Source organism: Haliotis cracherodii, unplaced genomic scaffold (genome assembly GCF_022045235.1).
Source record: "Haliotis cracherodii isolate W230 unplaced genomic scaffold, xgHalCrac1.p SCAF_21, whole genome shotgun sequence".
Taxonomy (NCBI): Eukaryota; Metazoa; Mollusca; class Gastropoda; order Lepetellida; family Haliotidae; genus Haliotis; species Haliotis cracherodii.
Window position 1 is genome coordinate 14,937,541 of NW_027266277.1, and position 18,187 is coordinate 14,955,727.

At 40.6% G+C, this 18,187-nt stretch overlaps 2 protein-coding genes across 2 annotated transcripts; one reads left to right on the forward strand and one right to left on the reverse strand.

The window, feature by feature from the left end:
• Window positions 1-2,007: 2,007 nt before the first annotated feature.
• Window positions 2,008-3,936, reverse strand: LOC139470797 (uncharacterized). The gene has a single exon (XM_071253088.1). It carries the CDS (start codon window positions 3,934-3,936, stop codon window positions 2,008-2,010), a length of 1,929 nt encoding a protein of 642 aa, XP_071109189.1.
• Window positions 3,937-16,143: 12,207 nt separating this feature from the next.
• Window positions 16,144-17,844, forward strand: LOC139470978 (complement component receptor 1-like protein). Its single transcript, XM_071253294.1, has one exon. The coding sequence runs from the start codon at window positions 16,144-16,146 to the stop codon at window positions 17,842-17,844; it is 1,701 nt and encodes a 566-aa protein (XP_071109395.1).
• The last annotated feature ends 343 nt before the right edge of the window (window positions 17,845-18,187 follow it).

The window sequence follows — 18,187 nt, forward strand, 5'->3', positions numbered from 1 at the left end:
TGTACCTGGATCTCCTTTTTAATAATTATAAGTTCTATCTACTCCAGTAACTCGGACAAACACTGTTAAACAGACACACACTGATCATGATCAACAGATACACACTTGATGATAGATAAACGCTGATAAACATATTAAACAAAAACACATTGACAAACATTGATAAACAGATACACGCTGATAAACAGATAAACATGGATAAGCAGATATACACTGATAAACATATAAACATTGATAAACATATACACACTGATAAACCGATAAACATTGATAAGCAGATACACACTGATAAACAGAAACACATTGAAAAACATTGATAAACAGATACACACTGATAAACAGATAAACATTGATAAGCAGATACATACTGATAAACATATATACATTGATAAACAGATACACACTGATAAACAGATACACATTGATATGCAGATACACACTGATAAACAGATAAACATTGATAAACAGTTACACACTGATAAACCGATAAACATTGATAAGCAGATACACACTGATAAACAGATAAACATTGATAAACAGATACACACTGATAAACAGATACACATTGATATGCAGATACACACTGGTAAACGGATAAACATTGATAAACATTGATAAACAGATACACACTGAGCTTTCCTCCCAAACCAAGCTGACGCCACGATATAACTGAAATACTGGTAAAAGCGGCGTTGAACCCAACTCACTCACTCACTCTACCGTGCTCGCCAGTTTCAGTGTAATCCTTTACGACAGACGACTGACGCCGTGATATAACTGAAATACTCCCTGGTGAAAACGGCGTTGAATTTCGCTAACTCTGTGTTGCATCAAGCAGAACAGGAACTAGCACAACACAAAGATATGGAAATACGTACATTTTGCCGACAGGTGCTCGCGGCGAGGGCATCCTAGTCCGAGAAAAAGCAGCACAGATGCTGAGAACACAACCCTACTTCTCCTGTCTTCAATAGCGGGGAAAACGACGACAAAGCTTCTTACAGGACTATACAGGTTAATACGTCAATGGCAGTTATTCCATAAGCTGATTTCCTACGAAAAGTCAATTGACCTAATAAGGGACCGTCTCAATATACAATACACGATTTGTTGGTTTATTTTGAGTTGGCAACTCCTTTTGACCTGTTATTCTTAAGACGGGTTATTCATCACCTGGGACCTGATCAACAGCCCGATGTAGCTCTAACACAACCGTAAGTCCCATACATCCGATCATCGTAGCGTTAAGCTTGCTAGGCTTGTCTAAGGGCCCGACGATGTAAACTTTAGCAAACTTAAAATGAAACCACTGTTTTTTTCCTGACGCGTCTATTATAAATATAAACTTTAAAGTGTTTTTCTCTCTATTATTTCATATTTTAAATAAGAATTACATTTTAAATTAAAATATGTTTTAAACTGTTATTTCTGTTTCGAACAATGATCCTTCTTGAAAACCCCACACAGTACAAACGAGTGATTAGAGCAGAGTAGTGTCATAAGTAGGAAGGAAATATGCTGAGGCTGCTGTTCAACCATGAACAGTGCAAAAAGTATTATTCTGAATCTTTTGACCCCAATTAACATTTAAAATGGAATGTTTTGGTTAACCAAACACAAGATGTTTTAAAGTAAAATTTACATGTACTTAGGCAAATTTCACTTTCGGACGCAATTCACAAAAAAGATCTCAGTATTTTCCCCTCGCCGCCCTAAATGTTTCCACACTTGTCTTCGAGAAGGACATGCCTACCTTTCCGCAAACACCTGGATATTCAGTTATCCATTCATATAATCGCCACCGCTATTTTGCCTCTTACGGCCATTCTTAGTCACATCTTTCGACAAGCATGGGTTGCTATTCTACCCCGGAGTGAAGTGATCTTTACTACTTAAATCAACACGCACTTTTACCGTTTTAGTAAATAAAAGTATGTTATTGGGGTCTGCAGTTGAGAGAACTTGCTGGATACATGGTGAAGGGTACTTAGTGAGATGCACAACTCGCTACGTACATGTAGGAGCATCTGCTGGGTAGATGGTAGGAGCATCTGCTGGGTAGATGGTAGGAGCATCTGCTGGGTAGATGGTAGGAGCATCTGCTGGGTAGATGGTAGGAGCACATCTTGCTGGGTAGATGGTAGGAGCACATCTTGCTGGGTAGATGGTTGGAGCACAACTTGCTGGGTAGATGGTAGGAGCACATCTTGCTGGGTAGATGGTAGGAGCACATCTTGCTGGGTAGATGGTAGGAGCACATCTTGCTGGGTAGATGGTAGGAGCACATCTTGCTGGGTAGATGGTTGGAGCACAACTTGCTGGGTAGATGGTAGGAGCACATCTTGCTGGGTAGATGGTAGGAGCACAACTTGCTGGGTAGATGGTAGGAGCACAACTTGCTAGGTACATGTAGGAGCACATCTTGCTGGGTAGATGGTAGGAGCATCTGCTGGGTAGATGGTAGGAGCACAACTTGCTGGGTAGATGGTAGGAGCACATCTTGCTGGGTAGATGGTAGGAGCATAGCTTGCTGGGTAGATGGTAAGAGCACAACTTGCTGGGTAGACGGTAGGAGCACAACTTGCTGGGTAGATGGTAGGAGCACATCTTGCTGGGTAGATGGTAGGAGCACAACTTGCTGTGTAGATGGTAGGAGCACAGCTTGCTGGGTAGATGGTAGGAGCACAACTTGCTGGGTAGATGGTAGGAGCACAGCATGCTGGGTAGATGGTCAGATAACAACTTGCTGGGTAGATGGTAGGAGCACAACTTGCTGGGTAGATGGTAGGAAGACAACTTGCTGGGTAGATTGTAGGAGCACAACTTGCTGGGTAGATGGTAGGAGCACAATTTGCTGGGTAGATGGTAGGAAGACAACTTGCTGGGTAGATGGTAGAGCACAACATGCTGGGTAGATAGTAGGAGCACAACTTGCTGGGTAGATGGTAGGAAGACAACTTGCTGGGTAGATGGTAGAGCACAACATGCTGGGTAGATGGTAGGAGCACAACTTGCTGGGTAGATGGTAGGAAGACAACTTGCTCGGTAGATGGTAAGAGCACAACTTGCTGGGTAGATGGGAGGAGCACAACTTACTGGGTAGATGGTAGGAGCACGACTTGCTGGGTAGATGGTAGGAGTACAACTTGCTGGGTAGATGGTAGGAGTATAACTTGCTGGGTAGATGGTAGGAGCACAACTTGCTGGGTAGACGGTAGGAGCACAACTTGCTGGGTAGATGGTAGGAGCACAACTTGCTGGGTAGATGGTAGGAGCACAACTTGCTGGGTAGACGGTAGGAGCACAACTTGTTGGGCAGATGGTAGGAGCACAACTTGCTGGGTAGATGGTAAGAGCACAACTTGCTGGGAAGATGGTAGGAGCACAACTTGTTGGGTAGATGGTAGGAGCACAACTTGTTGGGTAGATGGTCGGAGCACAACTTGCTGGGTAGATGGTAGGAGCACAACTTGTTGGGTAGATGGTAGGAGTATAACTTGCTGGGTAGATGGTAGAAGCACAACTTGCTGGGTAGATGGTAAGAACACAACTTACTGGGTAGATGGTTAGAGTATAACTTGCTGGGTAGATGGTAGAAGCACAACTTGCAGGGTAGATATTAAGAGCACAACTTACTGGGTAGATGGTAGGAGGACAACTTGCTGGGTAGATGGTAGGAGCACAACTTGCTGGGTAGATGGCAGGAGCACAACTTGCTGGGTAGATGGCAGGAGCACAACTTGCTGGGTAGATGGTAGGAGCACAACTTGCTGGGTAGATGGTAGGAGCACAACTTGCTGGGTAGATGGTAGGAGCACAATTTGTTGGGTAGATGGTCGGAGAACAACTTGCTGGGTAGATGGTAGGAGCACAACTTGCTTGGTAGATGGTAGGAGCACAACTTGCTGGGTAGATGGTAGAATTACAACTTGCCATAAGAAATTACGATTCCGACTATTTCAGAATCATGTGTTTATGAATCACAATACAATAGTAATTGTACTAGGTCTTCGTGAGAAGCTGAACGCATCCTGCCCCACTGATGGCACCCGTCACGGTATATATATATCCAAAGGAATGCACACTATATTAACCTGACTCAGTGACTAGATTGACGGTGGCAACAAAAAGGAATTTTGTGACGGGATCAATGCATTTACGATGCCATTTATAGGGAGCACTTGTATCATAATGCACCATACAATGAGGGGCCAATGAAAGTATACCGAGGTTGTTGTTTACGTAATTGAAAATTGAAACAACTGTTGTAAGTTTGATTATGTTATCTATCACTCATTCCTGAAAAAGGTTGTGAAAAATAATCTGTGGCTGGGACATTTGTTTAAAAAAAATAAAATTGGTTCAGCGAAGACTAGGGTAAAAAATGAATTAGCAACCTCATTTCCCCTACCATGTTTGAAATGTTGCAACTTTGTGCCGAAAAATGCAAATTTACTGATTTTCGAAGATACGATGATAATCACCATCGGTTGTATAGTATGCGATTTTTTAAGCATGAAACCAAATTATATTTTTAAAGTAAAACCATGTAGAAGTGTTCTTTGAGTGGTGACTAAGCGCCAGTAAAAAAATCATTTTTGGGTATATAATATCGCTTATAAGATATTTCCAATTGAAATCAAAGATATGATAAGTTAACTGAGATGTAAAGTTTCTATTGCCCCTCACTATATAACCCACATTCTGTGACATAACGGTATGGAAACCTGCCGCTGTGTTGATATTGACGCGACGTTAAACCCCATTTAACCTCACCTCACCTTGTAGCAACCTTTGTTTGGTTAAAACATCAAGGGTAAATATATATATATATATATATATATATATATATATATATATATATATATGTTTTTAAATCCTTGTTTTCATAGAAAATATACTTGTTTATGGTTTTCATGTTATATGGTTAGCTTTGAAAACTTTAAAAATATACCACTTCCATGGTAGCTGTAGAACCATCAGAAAAACAACAATTTAACAAACTTACCAAAAAACCAGAAGCTCTGAGAAAGGTTCTTAACTTTTGGTTAAACTTTAACGTCGCATCGGCATTATTTCAGCATTTGGCACAAAAACTCGCCTTGCACAGATATTACACTATACAATCAGAGGTGAGGTGAGGTGAGGTGAGGTGAGGTGAGGTGAGGTGAGGTGAGGTGAAATGGGGTTTAACGTCGCGTCCAAGATTATTGCACTTACATAGCGACGTCTATACAATCGTTCCTTGCTTATCCGAACTCTCATATTGTACTATCTATCTCACTGTTACGTTAAGACATACAAAGGAAACAATTTTCAATTATTCATAAAATATGTTTTTTATATAAATATTCAATTTGGTTGGCTTACCAAAATAAATACATGTTTGGTTGATGAAACAAACAGAATTTTCAACAAGAGAATAGTATATTGAAGGTTTGCAAACTATCTTGTGCGTTAAAAATGTGTTTTAACACGTTAACAGAAAAAGATCAGTTATAAAAAAACAGATTCTGTCGAGAATAAACAACATGTAATAAAACATAACCAATACTATTCAATGCATATATATTTATTGGATTGAGATACATTCGGAAGTACCCGTGAAGATCCGGGGCAGAATAACCCATGCTTGCCGTAAAAGGCGACTATGCTTGTCTAAAGAGGCGACTAACGGAGCTGGTGGTCAGGCTCGCTGACTTGGTTGATGCGTGTCATCGTATCCCAATTGCGTGCTCATTATATCGCTGGATTTTCTGGCCCAGACTCGATTATTTACAGACCGCCGACATATAGCTTGAATATTGCTGAGTGAGGCGTTAAACAAGAAAAAACAACAACCCAAAACCCAAACATTTTGAAGTCCAAAGTACGATGAAACTCAATTTCTTAAGTTTTGAGAAAGTTGATTTAGTCAGATGGAAAACATGTACACTTTTATCTGATATCGAACGTTTGAGCTGCGCTCTTGGTACTGAGAACTGATCCATATACGTATGGAAAATAGTGCCATGGCACTGTAGCTCACCTGATTATGTAGCTATCAGTTTAACATGTCCGAAAAGACCGAAACGTAACTGCTGTCAACATTGTTATTCAAATAATTCCTGTAAAGATATTGAGGAGTAATGCATTAACAAATATGGAACAAATGACTATTGTATAACATTGTTATTTCAAAACAACAGCTATATTTTGTTTGCATAAACCTTCAACTCTGAGGCTAACATACCTTCTTGAACACAATATTGACTTCACAAGAATAAACAGAAAATGCCTAAGTTCAGCGTCCTCATTTTTGCAACTGCAGAGATGTCAAAATATTTTTTTGAGAAAATGAAAGTACATTTTGAAAAAGAATAGCGAATAATGGCCATACGTATTTTTATTACCTATAATTATAATTGGGAAAAAACATGAGAAATGTCAACTTCATCGGTCCTGTAGTTTCTGAAGAGATGAAGCTGTAGAGTAAGGACAAGCATGATCTAGAGTGCAGAGGTAAAACAGGTCCAAAAAAATTTAAAAAATTCATATGACATATGAGAGAATTTAGTGGCTTGATCTGAAGCGCAAAGGAAACAAAAGTCCAAAGTAACATGCTTTGTCATGCATGTTACTTTGTATTGCGTTAAACGTGGATCAATTGCTTGATCAATGTTAATTTGTTACTCAACTCTATCAAGTAGAGAGGGAAGGCACTTTCGCCGTTGTTTGACATGAACAATTTGATCGGATATCGAATGTTGGTGATGCCAAATACATATCTGGTCTAATCCATATGAGAATAGACAAAAAGTGCCACAGCGCTGCAGCTCATCTGATGAGCCAACAGCTTAATACCCCAGCAAAGACAACAATTAACTCAAACTTCGGATGGAAGTATTAACACTTGTGAAATGATTAACTGCAGTTCCTCGGGTTAGGGTTAAAACGGCACCTCAGCAAAACGTCACCGAGCGAAAACGGAACCGCTACTATTGCCAGGCGACTCAAGGAGTGAGTGAGTGAGTAAGTATGGCTTTACGCCGCTTTTAGCAATATCACAGCGCGGGACACCAGAAATGGGCTTCACACATTGTAAACATGTCGGGAATCGAACCCGGGTCTTCCGCGTGACGAGCGAACGCTTTAACCACGCTTTCGCCCCGCGACTCAAGGATGTATATACTATTGTATAAGATTATGTCAAATAGACAGACCTGAAACCTGACTTCCAAAATAGTTATTTTTTGACAGAACCATACTCCTCATCACCGGTTTAAAGTTAGTGTCAATATGACAATATTGGATAATATGTGAGGTAACAATGGGCAAAATGTCATTTGTCAATAAATAATTTGATAACATTTCAGAATTTTAATATTTGTCATTCAACCATTATCTCGTATTTTACTACTTCTCACGGCATCATTGCATTTCATGATTCGAAATTCCGTGTATTTGGGTAAGAGCTACCCTTCGTTGGATAATCCCCTACAGCCTAAAAATATGTTTGCGATCTATTTAACTAAAATTAAAACAACAAAAAGAATTATGACTCACTATTGCAAGTTGGGGTGTGCATAATGCACTACAATTACCTTAGGCTAGTATTTATCTATAAGCTATGGCTGAAACTAATATGTTATATCTACATGTTACCTTAATCCTAATATGGTCACTTGCTGTGGAGACCCGTGAAGATTCCGTGGTAGAATAGGTCTTCAGCAACCCATGCTTGCCGTAAAAGGAGACTGTGCTTGTCGTAAAATGCGACTAACGGGATCGGGTGGTCAGGCTCGCTGACTTGGTTGATGCATGTCATCGATCCCAATTGCGTCGATCGATGCTCATGATATCAATCACTGGATTGTCTGGTCCAGACTCGATTATTTACAGACCGCCGTCATAAAGCTGGAAAATTGCTGAGTGCGGCGGAAAACAACAAACAAACAAACCAACCAACTTGCTGTGGGTCTATAATTACATGTATATTAACATTGTTTGGATTTTTAAAAAAGGTACATGTAATTGAATTTAGTATTGTTAGATCTTCTGTCATTAAATATAATACTATATTCTATGGGTAATTTGTTCTGTGTTCTTTCGTTTAATATGAAAAAAAAATCAAATATGTTTTCACATTTGAACTTTTCACAGGAGCCAACTCTCACTTTCGTAATTTTGAAGAGGGATAACTTTCTTTACGAATGCGTGTTTATGATGGAGTAAAATATTACCGATTGAGGAGCTTTGTGAGCCAGGATTTGGTCTCAGCCAATGTAAGTCGGAGCAAGCAGCCAGTTTCTGCAGGGGTAGCCACTATCTGCAAGAAGGTGACATCTGGCTGGCACAATGTGTCGTTCAAACAACATATATATGACGTCCGCCTTCGGTGAGTGGTGAGTGATTTAGTTTTGTTTTTTTTGTTTTACGCCACACTCAGCAATATTCCAGTCTGTAAATAATCGATTCTGGACCAGACAATCAAGTGATTTACAGCATGAACATCGATCCACGCGATTGGGATCGATGACATGCATCAACCAAGTTAGCGAGCCTGACCACCCGATCCCATTAGCTGCCTTTTACGGCAAGCATGGGTTGCTGAAGACCTATTCTATCCCGGATCTTCACGGGTCCTCTCACAAGGGATACCTATTATCAAAATATCATTATTTAAAGAATCTTTCTATAAATATCAATGCTGGTTTAATTTTCAATTTTTTTAAAAGCAGTAGCATTATTTGATAAATTTGGAATTTGGAATTGTTTTAAAATAGTGTGAAATTATTTACAACTGAGGGTGGTCACTCAGGGTGTTAACGTAGTGTACGTTGGATGAAGCTATATCTTCACTTCCAACGGGAATGGGGAAAACAGTTCTGACAGGAGACTTAAACATGAATAATGAAGCTCATCTCTGGCATGGGCCATGGGGAAGAGTGATCTTAGGGAAGATGTAACTAAACTTTTAAAAGAAACCTTATCTTTGTCTCACATGTGAAAAGTGAGATGCGTACATACGAACTACGTAAATAATTCTAAAAATATTTTTGAAACATTCCTAACTGTAAATTATTTATGTTACTCAACAACAATCATAACAGTGAGCCACGTCCTGTCCTTGACTGGTTTTCCTCTCCTAGGGCACTTGCGCTCCTCGCCTGCAGCCGCTAGGAGGCGAGAAGCAGGGTACCAGTCTTGCTCTATCCGAACTATCTCCACATACAGCGTTTCTCTGCTGTGAAATGTTTCCCCATTTCCATGAAGCGGGTCTGTCTGTCGGGAGGAATGGAGACATGATTACGGCATATCGCTATGCGGGAGACGTTGACCTATTTCCGTGTAGCGAGATCTGCCTGTCGAGAGGGTCGGGAACAGGCTTATAGCATATCGCCAGAGTCCATATCGGCATATGGTATCTGATATTGCTATGAGGAAACGTTCACCCTGTTTCCGTTTAGCGAGATATTAGCCCCTTTGAAGGTGTGAATAAAAGATTAATCCTGAAAAAATATTAATAACTTTACCACTGTAGATATATATCAATGTCAACAGTATCATGTATACCACTATGAATGTGTCAACTTCATACCCATGTTCCTTAAAAAACAATAACACATGTTTCAGGAAGTCATTTTTGTGGAACACATAACAAGTTTGGTTTTCATAATATGTTTGTTTTCTAATTGTATGTTGCATAAATATTTACACTGAAACGTGCCATAGTCTCATTCCTGATTCTGAAAGTACCTCATGTAAATTACAATTTGTTATGTCTTTTGGGATACAAATGTGACCTTATAATCAAAAGGGAGGTATGCTACACAATTATTTGCGCCGTGTCGATCCTCTGGATCAAAGTTATCATATTTAGTTCTTTATCAGAATATATTTTTTACTGTGGTTTCTTAAGCATACACATTGTGTGGAAAGTGTTATAATTACCACGTTCCTATTTCTTCTCACAGTACGAGTGTGACCAACTGGTATAACATTTAACTCGAGACGATTATCATTTCAACAGTGTGGTTTTGCTTTATGTTTGGTACGATGGGATATCAAAAGGTTTTGAGCCTCACACAGAAAAAGTAAAAGAATTGGATTGTTACTACTTTATTTTTCAACATAGTCCCCTCCCAACTCCACACACTTGTTCCACCTAGTTTGCCAGTCACTGATGACCGATCGGTAGAAGTCAACATTCTGGTCCCCTAACCAACCCTCCACTGCAGCAGTTAGCTCTCATCGTCATCTTCAAATCTTCGGCCCTGGAGGTGTTTTTTCAGCCTGGGAAAGAGGTGGAAGTCACTGGGGGCTAGGTCTGGAGAATAGGGTGGGCGAGGCAGGAGTTCGTAGCCACACTCTTGCACAGCTGTCATTGCAACACGACTCGTGTGGACTGGTGCGTTGTCCTGGTGAAACAGAATCCCACTACGGATTTTTCCACGGCGTTTCACCTTGATGGATTGGCGTACCTGCTTCAATAACTTGGCGTAATACTCCCCATTCATTGTGGTGCCATGGGGCAGGTAATCGATGTGAATCACTCCTTTGCAGTCCCAGAAGATGGTCATCATAACCTTCTTGGTGGATCTGGTGGCTTTGAACTTCTTTGTCTTTGGAGAAGTGGCGTGTTTCCATTCTATCGACTCCTGTTATCTCTCCGGATCATAATGATAAACCCGGGTTTCAACAAAAGTGTTACAATCCTAAAATGAAAATCATCTGGGTTGGCGTTGTACCGAGTTAGCAAGGCTCCAATTATGGTGACCCTTGATAGCTTCTTGTCATCTGTAAGCATTCTCGGGACCCATCTGGCACACACTTTGGACATGTGGAGTTTGCCATGAATTATATTATGTATGGATCCATATGATAGGCCTGTTGTTTCTTCTAGCTCATGGAGAGTAATACGGCGGTTTTCCATCACTAGTTTGTGTACAGTGTCAGTGTTTTCAGGGCTGGTACTGGTTGATGGCCGTCCGGACCGGGCATCATCTTCTAAGCTCTCTCTGCCACGCTGAAATTCCTTCATCCATCGTTTGAAAGTTGCAGACGATGAGGAAGACTCTCCATAAACTGCAGTCAATCGCTCTTCCACATGTTTGGCAGATTGACCCTCTAGGACAAGGAACTTTATCACCGCTCTGTACTCAGAAATATAATTGCAGCCAGCAATATGTTTCTACATAGCATCAGTAGCTAAGACATTCATGTACATCAGGTGTAGCGCATTATACCATTAGACCAGGAATACTGTGTCAGGCTCAAAACTTTTTTATATCCCCTCGTATGTTGACATATCTGTTTCAAGGCGTGATATTCCAAGACTCTTATGTATATATTGTTGAGTAAGCGTAAGAAATGCAGTGATGAAGTTGTCAAAATGGGTATAACATTAAACAGCCGTTTTAATAATATGGCTACGCGTATTAATCTCGAATGGTTCAATACATAACCCAGTAATTGTAACTACACACAATATGGAAAATTGATTTTTAATTGTAAACGTGAATATGTTTTTATGTTTTTATGAGTATACATTATATATATATATATATATATATATATATATATATATATATATATATGCATAATATATATCATCAAATAGTTCGACCAATGCCACGTGATTCACATACGTATTTTCGTCATATTAATTTATTTTGTAGCACCTATTCTGAAATAAAATTTGTAAAATAATATATCTTGTCAAGGATCAAGGTAAATGCATTTTTGTGTTTACTCAGAATCATATATGTTCCTTCTATGCTCTAGTTTAGGTAGGCAAAAGTATAACACAAATATAAATACTGAAAAAAAAAATTATTGTCGATTTTGCTAGTTTTATGTTCGCAACTCAGTGAAAAAGAACCTATATAATATTCTCATTAAAAAAAACCAAATCGAAATCGAACTTTAAAGCTCGTCGTATCCATAACCGGTTAACTCAAATCGAAAGGGTATTACTGTCATCCTTTTAGAAGGTTCTAAGACTCTTAGCTTTGAATATTTTCTGTCAATCAGCATCATAAACAGAACGACAATCTCCACTATCGTTTCGTCTAGCGCCGTGCTAAATCGCTACGACACACGGTCGAAAAATATGCTTTACTTGAACAAAACACTTCCGTAGCGGACTAAACGTAGCCTTATGCCAATAACTGCACTAAGGGGAAAAGTAAATCTTTCTGACCAGTCTGATTAGATTTCTTTTTCAAATTGGCTGTCACTGATACTAAAATAGTTACGAGTATATGGAATGGCTGCGTAATCAACATTCGCCGTCATTCGCTTCAAGTTCAAACATGGCAGAAAAGGGCCAGGGAGCGCGGTAACCACTTTTCTAATTTCACCATATTTCGCAATCCGTTGAACGGTTTAAACTATGAGTTACACGATGTTAAAGGTGAGATGACTGGGGGTGATGATGGTTATAATTTTCGCACTCATAATTTTGACATCATAATTCACAGTTGAAAATCGACATTTTCACGGGACTGTATGTGGTCCCAAGGCACCAAGAGTTAAGGACTTAAGTGAGCTTATGAGTGAGTGAGGAACGGATGGCATGGTTTGCTTTGGTAATTATCATTACACTACTGTCATTAAAACATAAATAAGAATATAAAGTATCAACATCAATTAGTGAGTGATCCCCTAACTTCATACAGATGTCATCTATGAGTGAGTGGGTGAGTTGGGTTTAACGACGCTTTTAACAATATTCCAGTTATATCGCGGCGTGTCAGCTTAATGTGGGAGGAAAGCCCGAAGTGATGCAGGTCTCAGACGTTTACCACTTCGGTGAAACCCACGAGCACGGATATGGTGCTGACAAACCTAGAAACATAATTTGGGCGAACCGGGATTCGAACCCACAATTATAAGTTTCTGGCGTGCCCAAGGGACGCAATACTGCACAGCAAATTGCGGCGCCTTATACGACTGGGCCACGCGTGCCCCTCAGTGAACTCATGAGGTATCTTAATCTTACGCAAAGAATTAAGCACTAAGAAGCTATGACTTCAATTTTAAGTTGGTTGTTAGGGAAACCAAGATTTCTTTGTTGATTTAAGAATGCTTATTATGTAAGGCTTAAGACAATTCTAAGAAGCTTTGTGAATACCGCCTCAGAGCTTAACCGCTCTTTCTGCATTGTTGTACATCTTTGTTGTGCAACCTTTCACTGCGTGTGATCAAATGCTTGATCAATATTAATTTGCTATTCATTTCTATCAAGTAGTGAGAGAACGCATGAAGGTACCTATGTCTTTGTGTTTTTTGTTTAATGCCTCACCCAGCAATATTCCAGCTATAAATTAAGACGTCGGAGTGTAAATAATGAGTGAGTAATTAAGTTACCGTTTACCGTCACATCATCTGAGTGGGGAATCCATGTTAAACTGTGGTATGCTACACATCTGGAATAGTATAAGCAGACAACCACACACATATATGCACGTCGCAATGTGAGTGCAATAACCTTGAATGCTAATTAAACCACATTTCCGCTCTATTGTTTCGATCGTGAACATTCTATTTAGTTCCATGTAATTACATACACCTTACCGGTGCACATTACGACAATACGGCAATTCGAAACATCTCTATTATCTTTTTTCACTCAGTTTGATTCTACCATGCGGTATGGATGTGCAAGCAAACAGAGTGAGTGAGTATGGTTTTACGCCGCTTTTAGCAATATTCCAGCAATATCACGGCGGGGGACACCAGAAATGGGCTTTACACATTGTACCCATGTCGGGAATCGAACCCGGGTCTTCGGCGTGACGAGCGAACGCTTTAACCACTAGGCTTCCCGACCGCCCCGCAAGCAAACAGAGATGGATCTGGTGGCAACATTCAATGGTAGTATCAAGCCTGCCTACAAGTATTGACCATTCACACAACATGCAACGCAGAAATAAGGATGCATCAAATATTTGTATAAAAGGGCGTATGAAACTACGACGGTGATTACTTCTGATAGTCATACAAAATTCACATTGCTAACATAAAAGCGATAAAACCCAGAGGCAAGGCAATTGTTCAACTGAAGACAAGACGGCGTATTGGGAACAAGTGAAAAAGGGAATTGCATCATTTTTGTCACTGATGTGTCAGATTTGAAAACGCCCTCCACATGGTTACAATGAAACATTTTGAATGTTTTACTAATGTTGCAACTCTTATTAAGCAAGTATTGAGCAAGAGTCGTATTACCTTATTCGACATAATAAGCGCCATGGGCGCTCTAAGAATTAGGAATAGGGGGCTCATATCAGAATATTATTGTGGTGAAAAACAACAGCGTTAAAAGATCGTAAATTTCGTGGTTTATGCTGACAGCCTGAAATGTTTATATACGATAGATGTATTTTTCAAGAATCTTATTTCCCACAATTAAGGATGCATATAACACACGTATTAATAAGTCTTGTGTACATTGATGAATCGGAAGGGGTGCTAATTGGGATCGTTCACTAGCCAATATATTAGCAAATATCGCCGTGGGCTCTTATTACAGCGGGGAGCTTATTACGTCGAATACGGTATACCCTTTGAAATTGTCGTTAAAAAAGCATGCTCAAGTGTACCTAAAATGTAGTGACATGTAGAAACCATTGGCTGGAGCTGTAACATTGCTCGACATAAAGAGAAAGTCGACTATTCGAAAGTTCGCGTCATCCCTCTTGTCATACAGTGCTGAGGAAGACATTATCGTTTTTCATAGATCTAAATAAGAAACAAAAGAGGAGGCTTCACTGACCTCTTTATTTCTGTCTCAGGTGGTACATCAGTGGAAGGGAACAGTCTGTTTGACCATCATGAAATGACATCAGATCATCGACATACCTGATGTATAGATTTTTCTTGTTTTGATATTGCCAATCCGAGCAAAAGTTGTGACTTGTATACAGAAAGAAACAGATCAGCAAGGAGGGGAGCACACTTGGTGCTGAAGGGGATGCCCACTTCCTGCCTTAATGTCCGATCCCCTAACTTCATACAGATGTCATCTATGAGTGAGTGGGTGAGTTGGGTTTAACGCCGCTTTTAACAGTATTCCAGTTATATCACGGCGTGTCAGCTTAATGTGGGAGGAAAGCCCGAAGTGATGAAGGTTTCAGACGTTTACCACTTCGGTGAAACCCACGAGCACGGGTATGGTGTTGACAAACCTAGAAACATAATCGGGGCGAACCGGGATTCGAACCCATAATCATAGGTTTCTGGCTCGCGCAAAGGACGCAACTCTGCACGGCGAATCGCGGCGCCTTAGACGACTGTGCCACTCGTGCCCCTTGTCATCTATGAGGAACTCAAGCATTTCACATACTGTATTCTCCTGAGATGACATTTGCTTTCATTTTGTACCTTTCTTGGTTAATATTATGCCGGTTTATGAACCTGAGATAAGGTAGATGATCCGGTTCTGGATTTGTAGGCGTTTCTTTAGTCCAACATTGAACTTTTTAACTGGCCCTCCTCTAACAGCATACAAACAGAAAGTGATAATGCTTTCATCGTTTTAATTGAATAAGGAATTATGATGAATATCAAACATTGAAGTTTTTAACAGCTGCCTAACAGATCCGGGGTAGAATAGGTCTTCAGCAACCCATGCTTGCCGTAAAAGGCGATTATGCTTGTCGTAAGGGGCGACTAACGGGATTGGGTGGTCAGGCTCGCTGACTTGGTTGATGCATGCCATCGAATCCAATTGCGTAAATCGATGCTCATTATGTCAATCACTGGATTGTCTGGTCCAGACTTGATTATTTTACAGACCGCCGTCATATAGCTGGAATATTGCTGAGTGCGGCGTTAAACAACAAACAAACTCACAAACTAAACCCTAACAGAATACAATAGTGTTGTTGCTCATATTGAATTGCTTGATGATGAGAATGAATTGATCATTCGAATTGTTATTCGTTGACACTGTAAACCGATACAGAAACTATAGCAACGTTAATGCGTCAGCATGTGATTGGCACTACCCTGAAGGTTAATCGTTGTGGAGACGGCAGCAGCGTCACATGAACAGCGGCAGTGGTTGAGCAGGCAGTTATACTTGAACTGCAAGTCTGTTTCTTTGTTGGGAATACAGTTGTGGCTGTGAATTGTGGACCAAGCGAATTGCACGGTATGTCTGCTACTGGACTTGTTTTCCTTGTTGCATCACTTGTTGTTGCTGGTGAAGGACACAAATGTACAGACATCTCGAGGATTTCTGGACTGCAACATGACACCAAGCTTTTGTCTTCAACGTTTCGGGTTTTCAGGTATGTAGGGTTCATGGGGTGTGCTAAGGAGTGTCTTTCACGACGGCGTTGTAAGTCCTTCAACTTTGACTTGAACAAGTCGGAATGTGAACTGAATGAGTTGTCTACTTCAGTTTCTGTGTCCAGCAGCATCGTGAATGTCAAGAACAGTGTTGTCATTGATATTGACCAATGGCCAGGAAGGGTAACCGGAGCCTGTCAGAACCATTCATGCCCAATCAACTCTGTGTGTCAGGTTCGTACTGATGAAACTACTTTATGTCGAGTTGAGTGCAGTGATCCGCCAAGTCTGACCAATGGTGCAATCACAACGACCACTATATCAAATGATGTTGACTCCGTCATCGACTTCACGTGTTCATCTGGATATGAAAAGATGGGATCAGTTGTTTGTCGGTCTGATGGTTCATGGTCTAATTATTCCTGTGTTCAAGGACTTGCTTGTTCCTTACCAATGATTCCAAACATCACCATTTTGAGCCAGGCCAGCCCTCCTTTCCCTTCAGGAACACTTGTGAACTATACTTGCCCGGAAGGTCATCTTGGAAGTGGTAGTCTGGTTTGTACAACAAACGGTACCTGGTCCTCAGTTCACTGTGAACAGGGTTGCACTGATCCACCGTCGGTTGTAAATGCCAATATCAATGATTCATCTGCCACGTTTGCAGTGGGAACTGTCGTTGACTACAGCTGCATTCGTGGATACATTGCCAGTGGTCAAGTTAAATGTCAATCAACTTATACATGGTCAGCCATGGACTGTATTAAAGCATGTATGGACCCTCCAAGCATAGGAAATGGAACTTTTATTGATGTCGGGGAAGGACCGTGGCTGAATGGAACACTCGTCAACTATAAATGCGATCAAATATTTTACAAGTTTGATGGTATTGGGCACAAGGTCGTGTGTTTAGACACTGGTCAGTGGAGCAGCCCTAGCTGTCGACCCATACGAAAATGTGACCACGTCAGAACGTGTCGCTCATCATATGGAGATGGGGAATATTGGATGTATCCTACAGCCTTTGGCTCCACGGCCGTAAAAATCTACTGTCATCAATTGGCCTCCTCCCCAGAAGAATACATCACCTTACCAGGAGAGACATCCGTTGATTACTCCAACACAAACTGTGAGCGGAACAAAGGCCATTTGGAATTTAAATCATGTAAAACTACAATATTCAACAGAGCCAAAGTACATGTATGGCACATGAAGAGTTTCAGTCAACAGCTAAAGGATACAACATTTATCAACCAACCAAGCTGTGATGATATAAGAATGGGCTGGGTGTACGACTGCTCGGGTGGCTGTTCTGGCGCCAGTGCTCGTAGGTTTAAGATCAATACAACAGGAACTGGAGTGATAGTAGACCCAAACCAGAAGTGGTTGGCTGGCAGCAGACAGGTTGTTACTACACGAACAGCGTCAAACAGGGTTGTTTCGGGAAGTTGCGAGAGGAAATGTGGATGGTGCACTCCCCTCAACTCCACTATTAAATACATCATAGATCCTGCGTATCTCCCGCCGACTGAATCTGCCACAAAACCAGAATGTGTTTGGTGAGACATTTCCGACCTCAATCGCACAACACAATGGTTATTTCTATTATGTTTACACAACATTTGCTTGGAACCTGACATGCTCCAAAGTTTGTTTGGTGCATATATCAGACGTACATTGGTTAAATACGTACACACACACGCACGCACACACACACACACACACACACACACACACACACACACACACACACACACACACACACACACACACACACACACACACACACACACACACACACACACACACACACTATCTCTAGACATACATAATGAACAAGTTGATAATGAATTGACGGTTATATCAAACTGAATTTTTGTCCCGGCCATTTCTTGTATGTATGCTT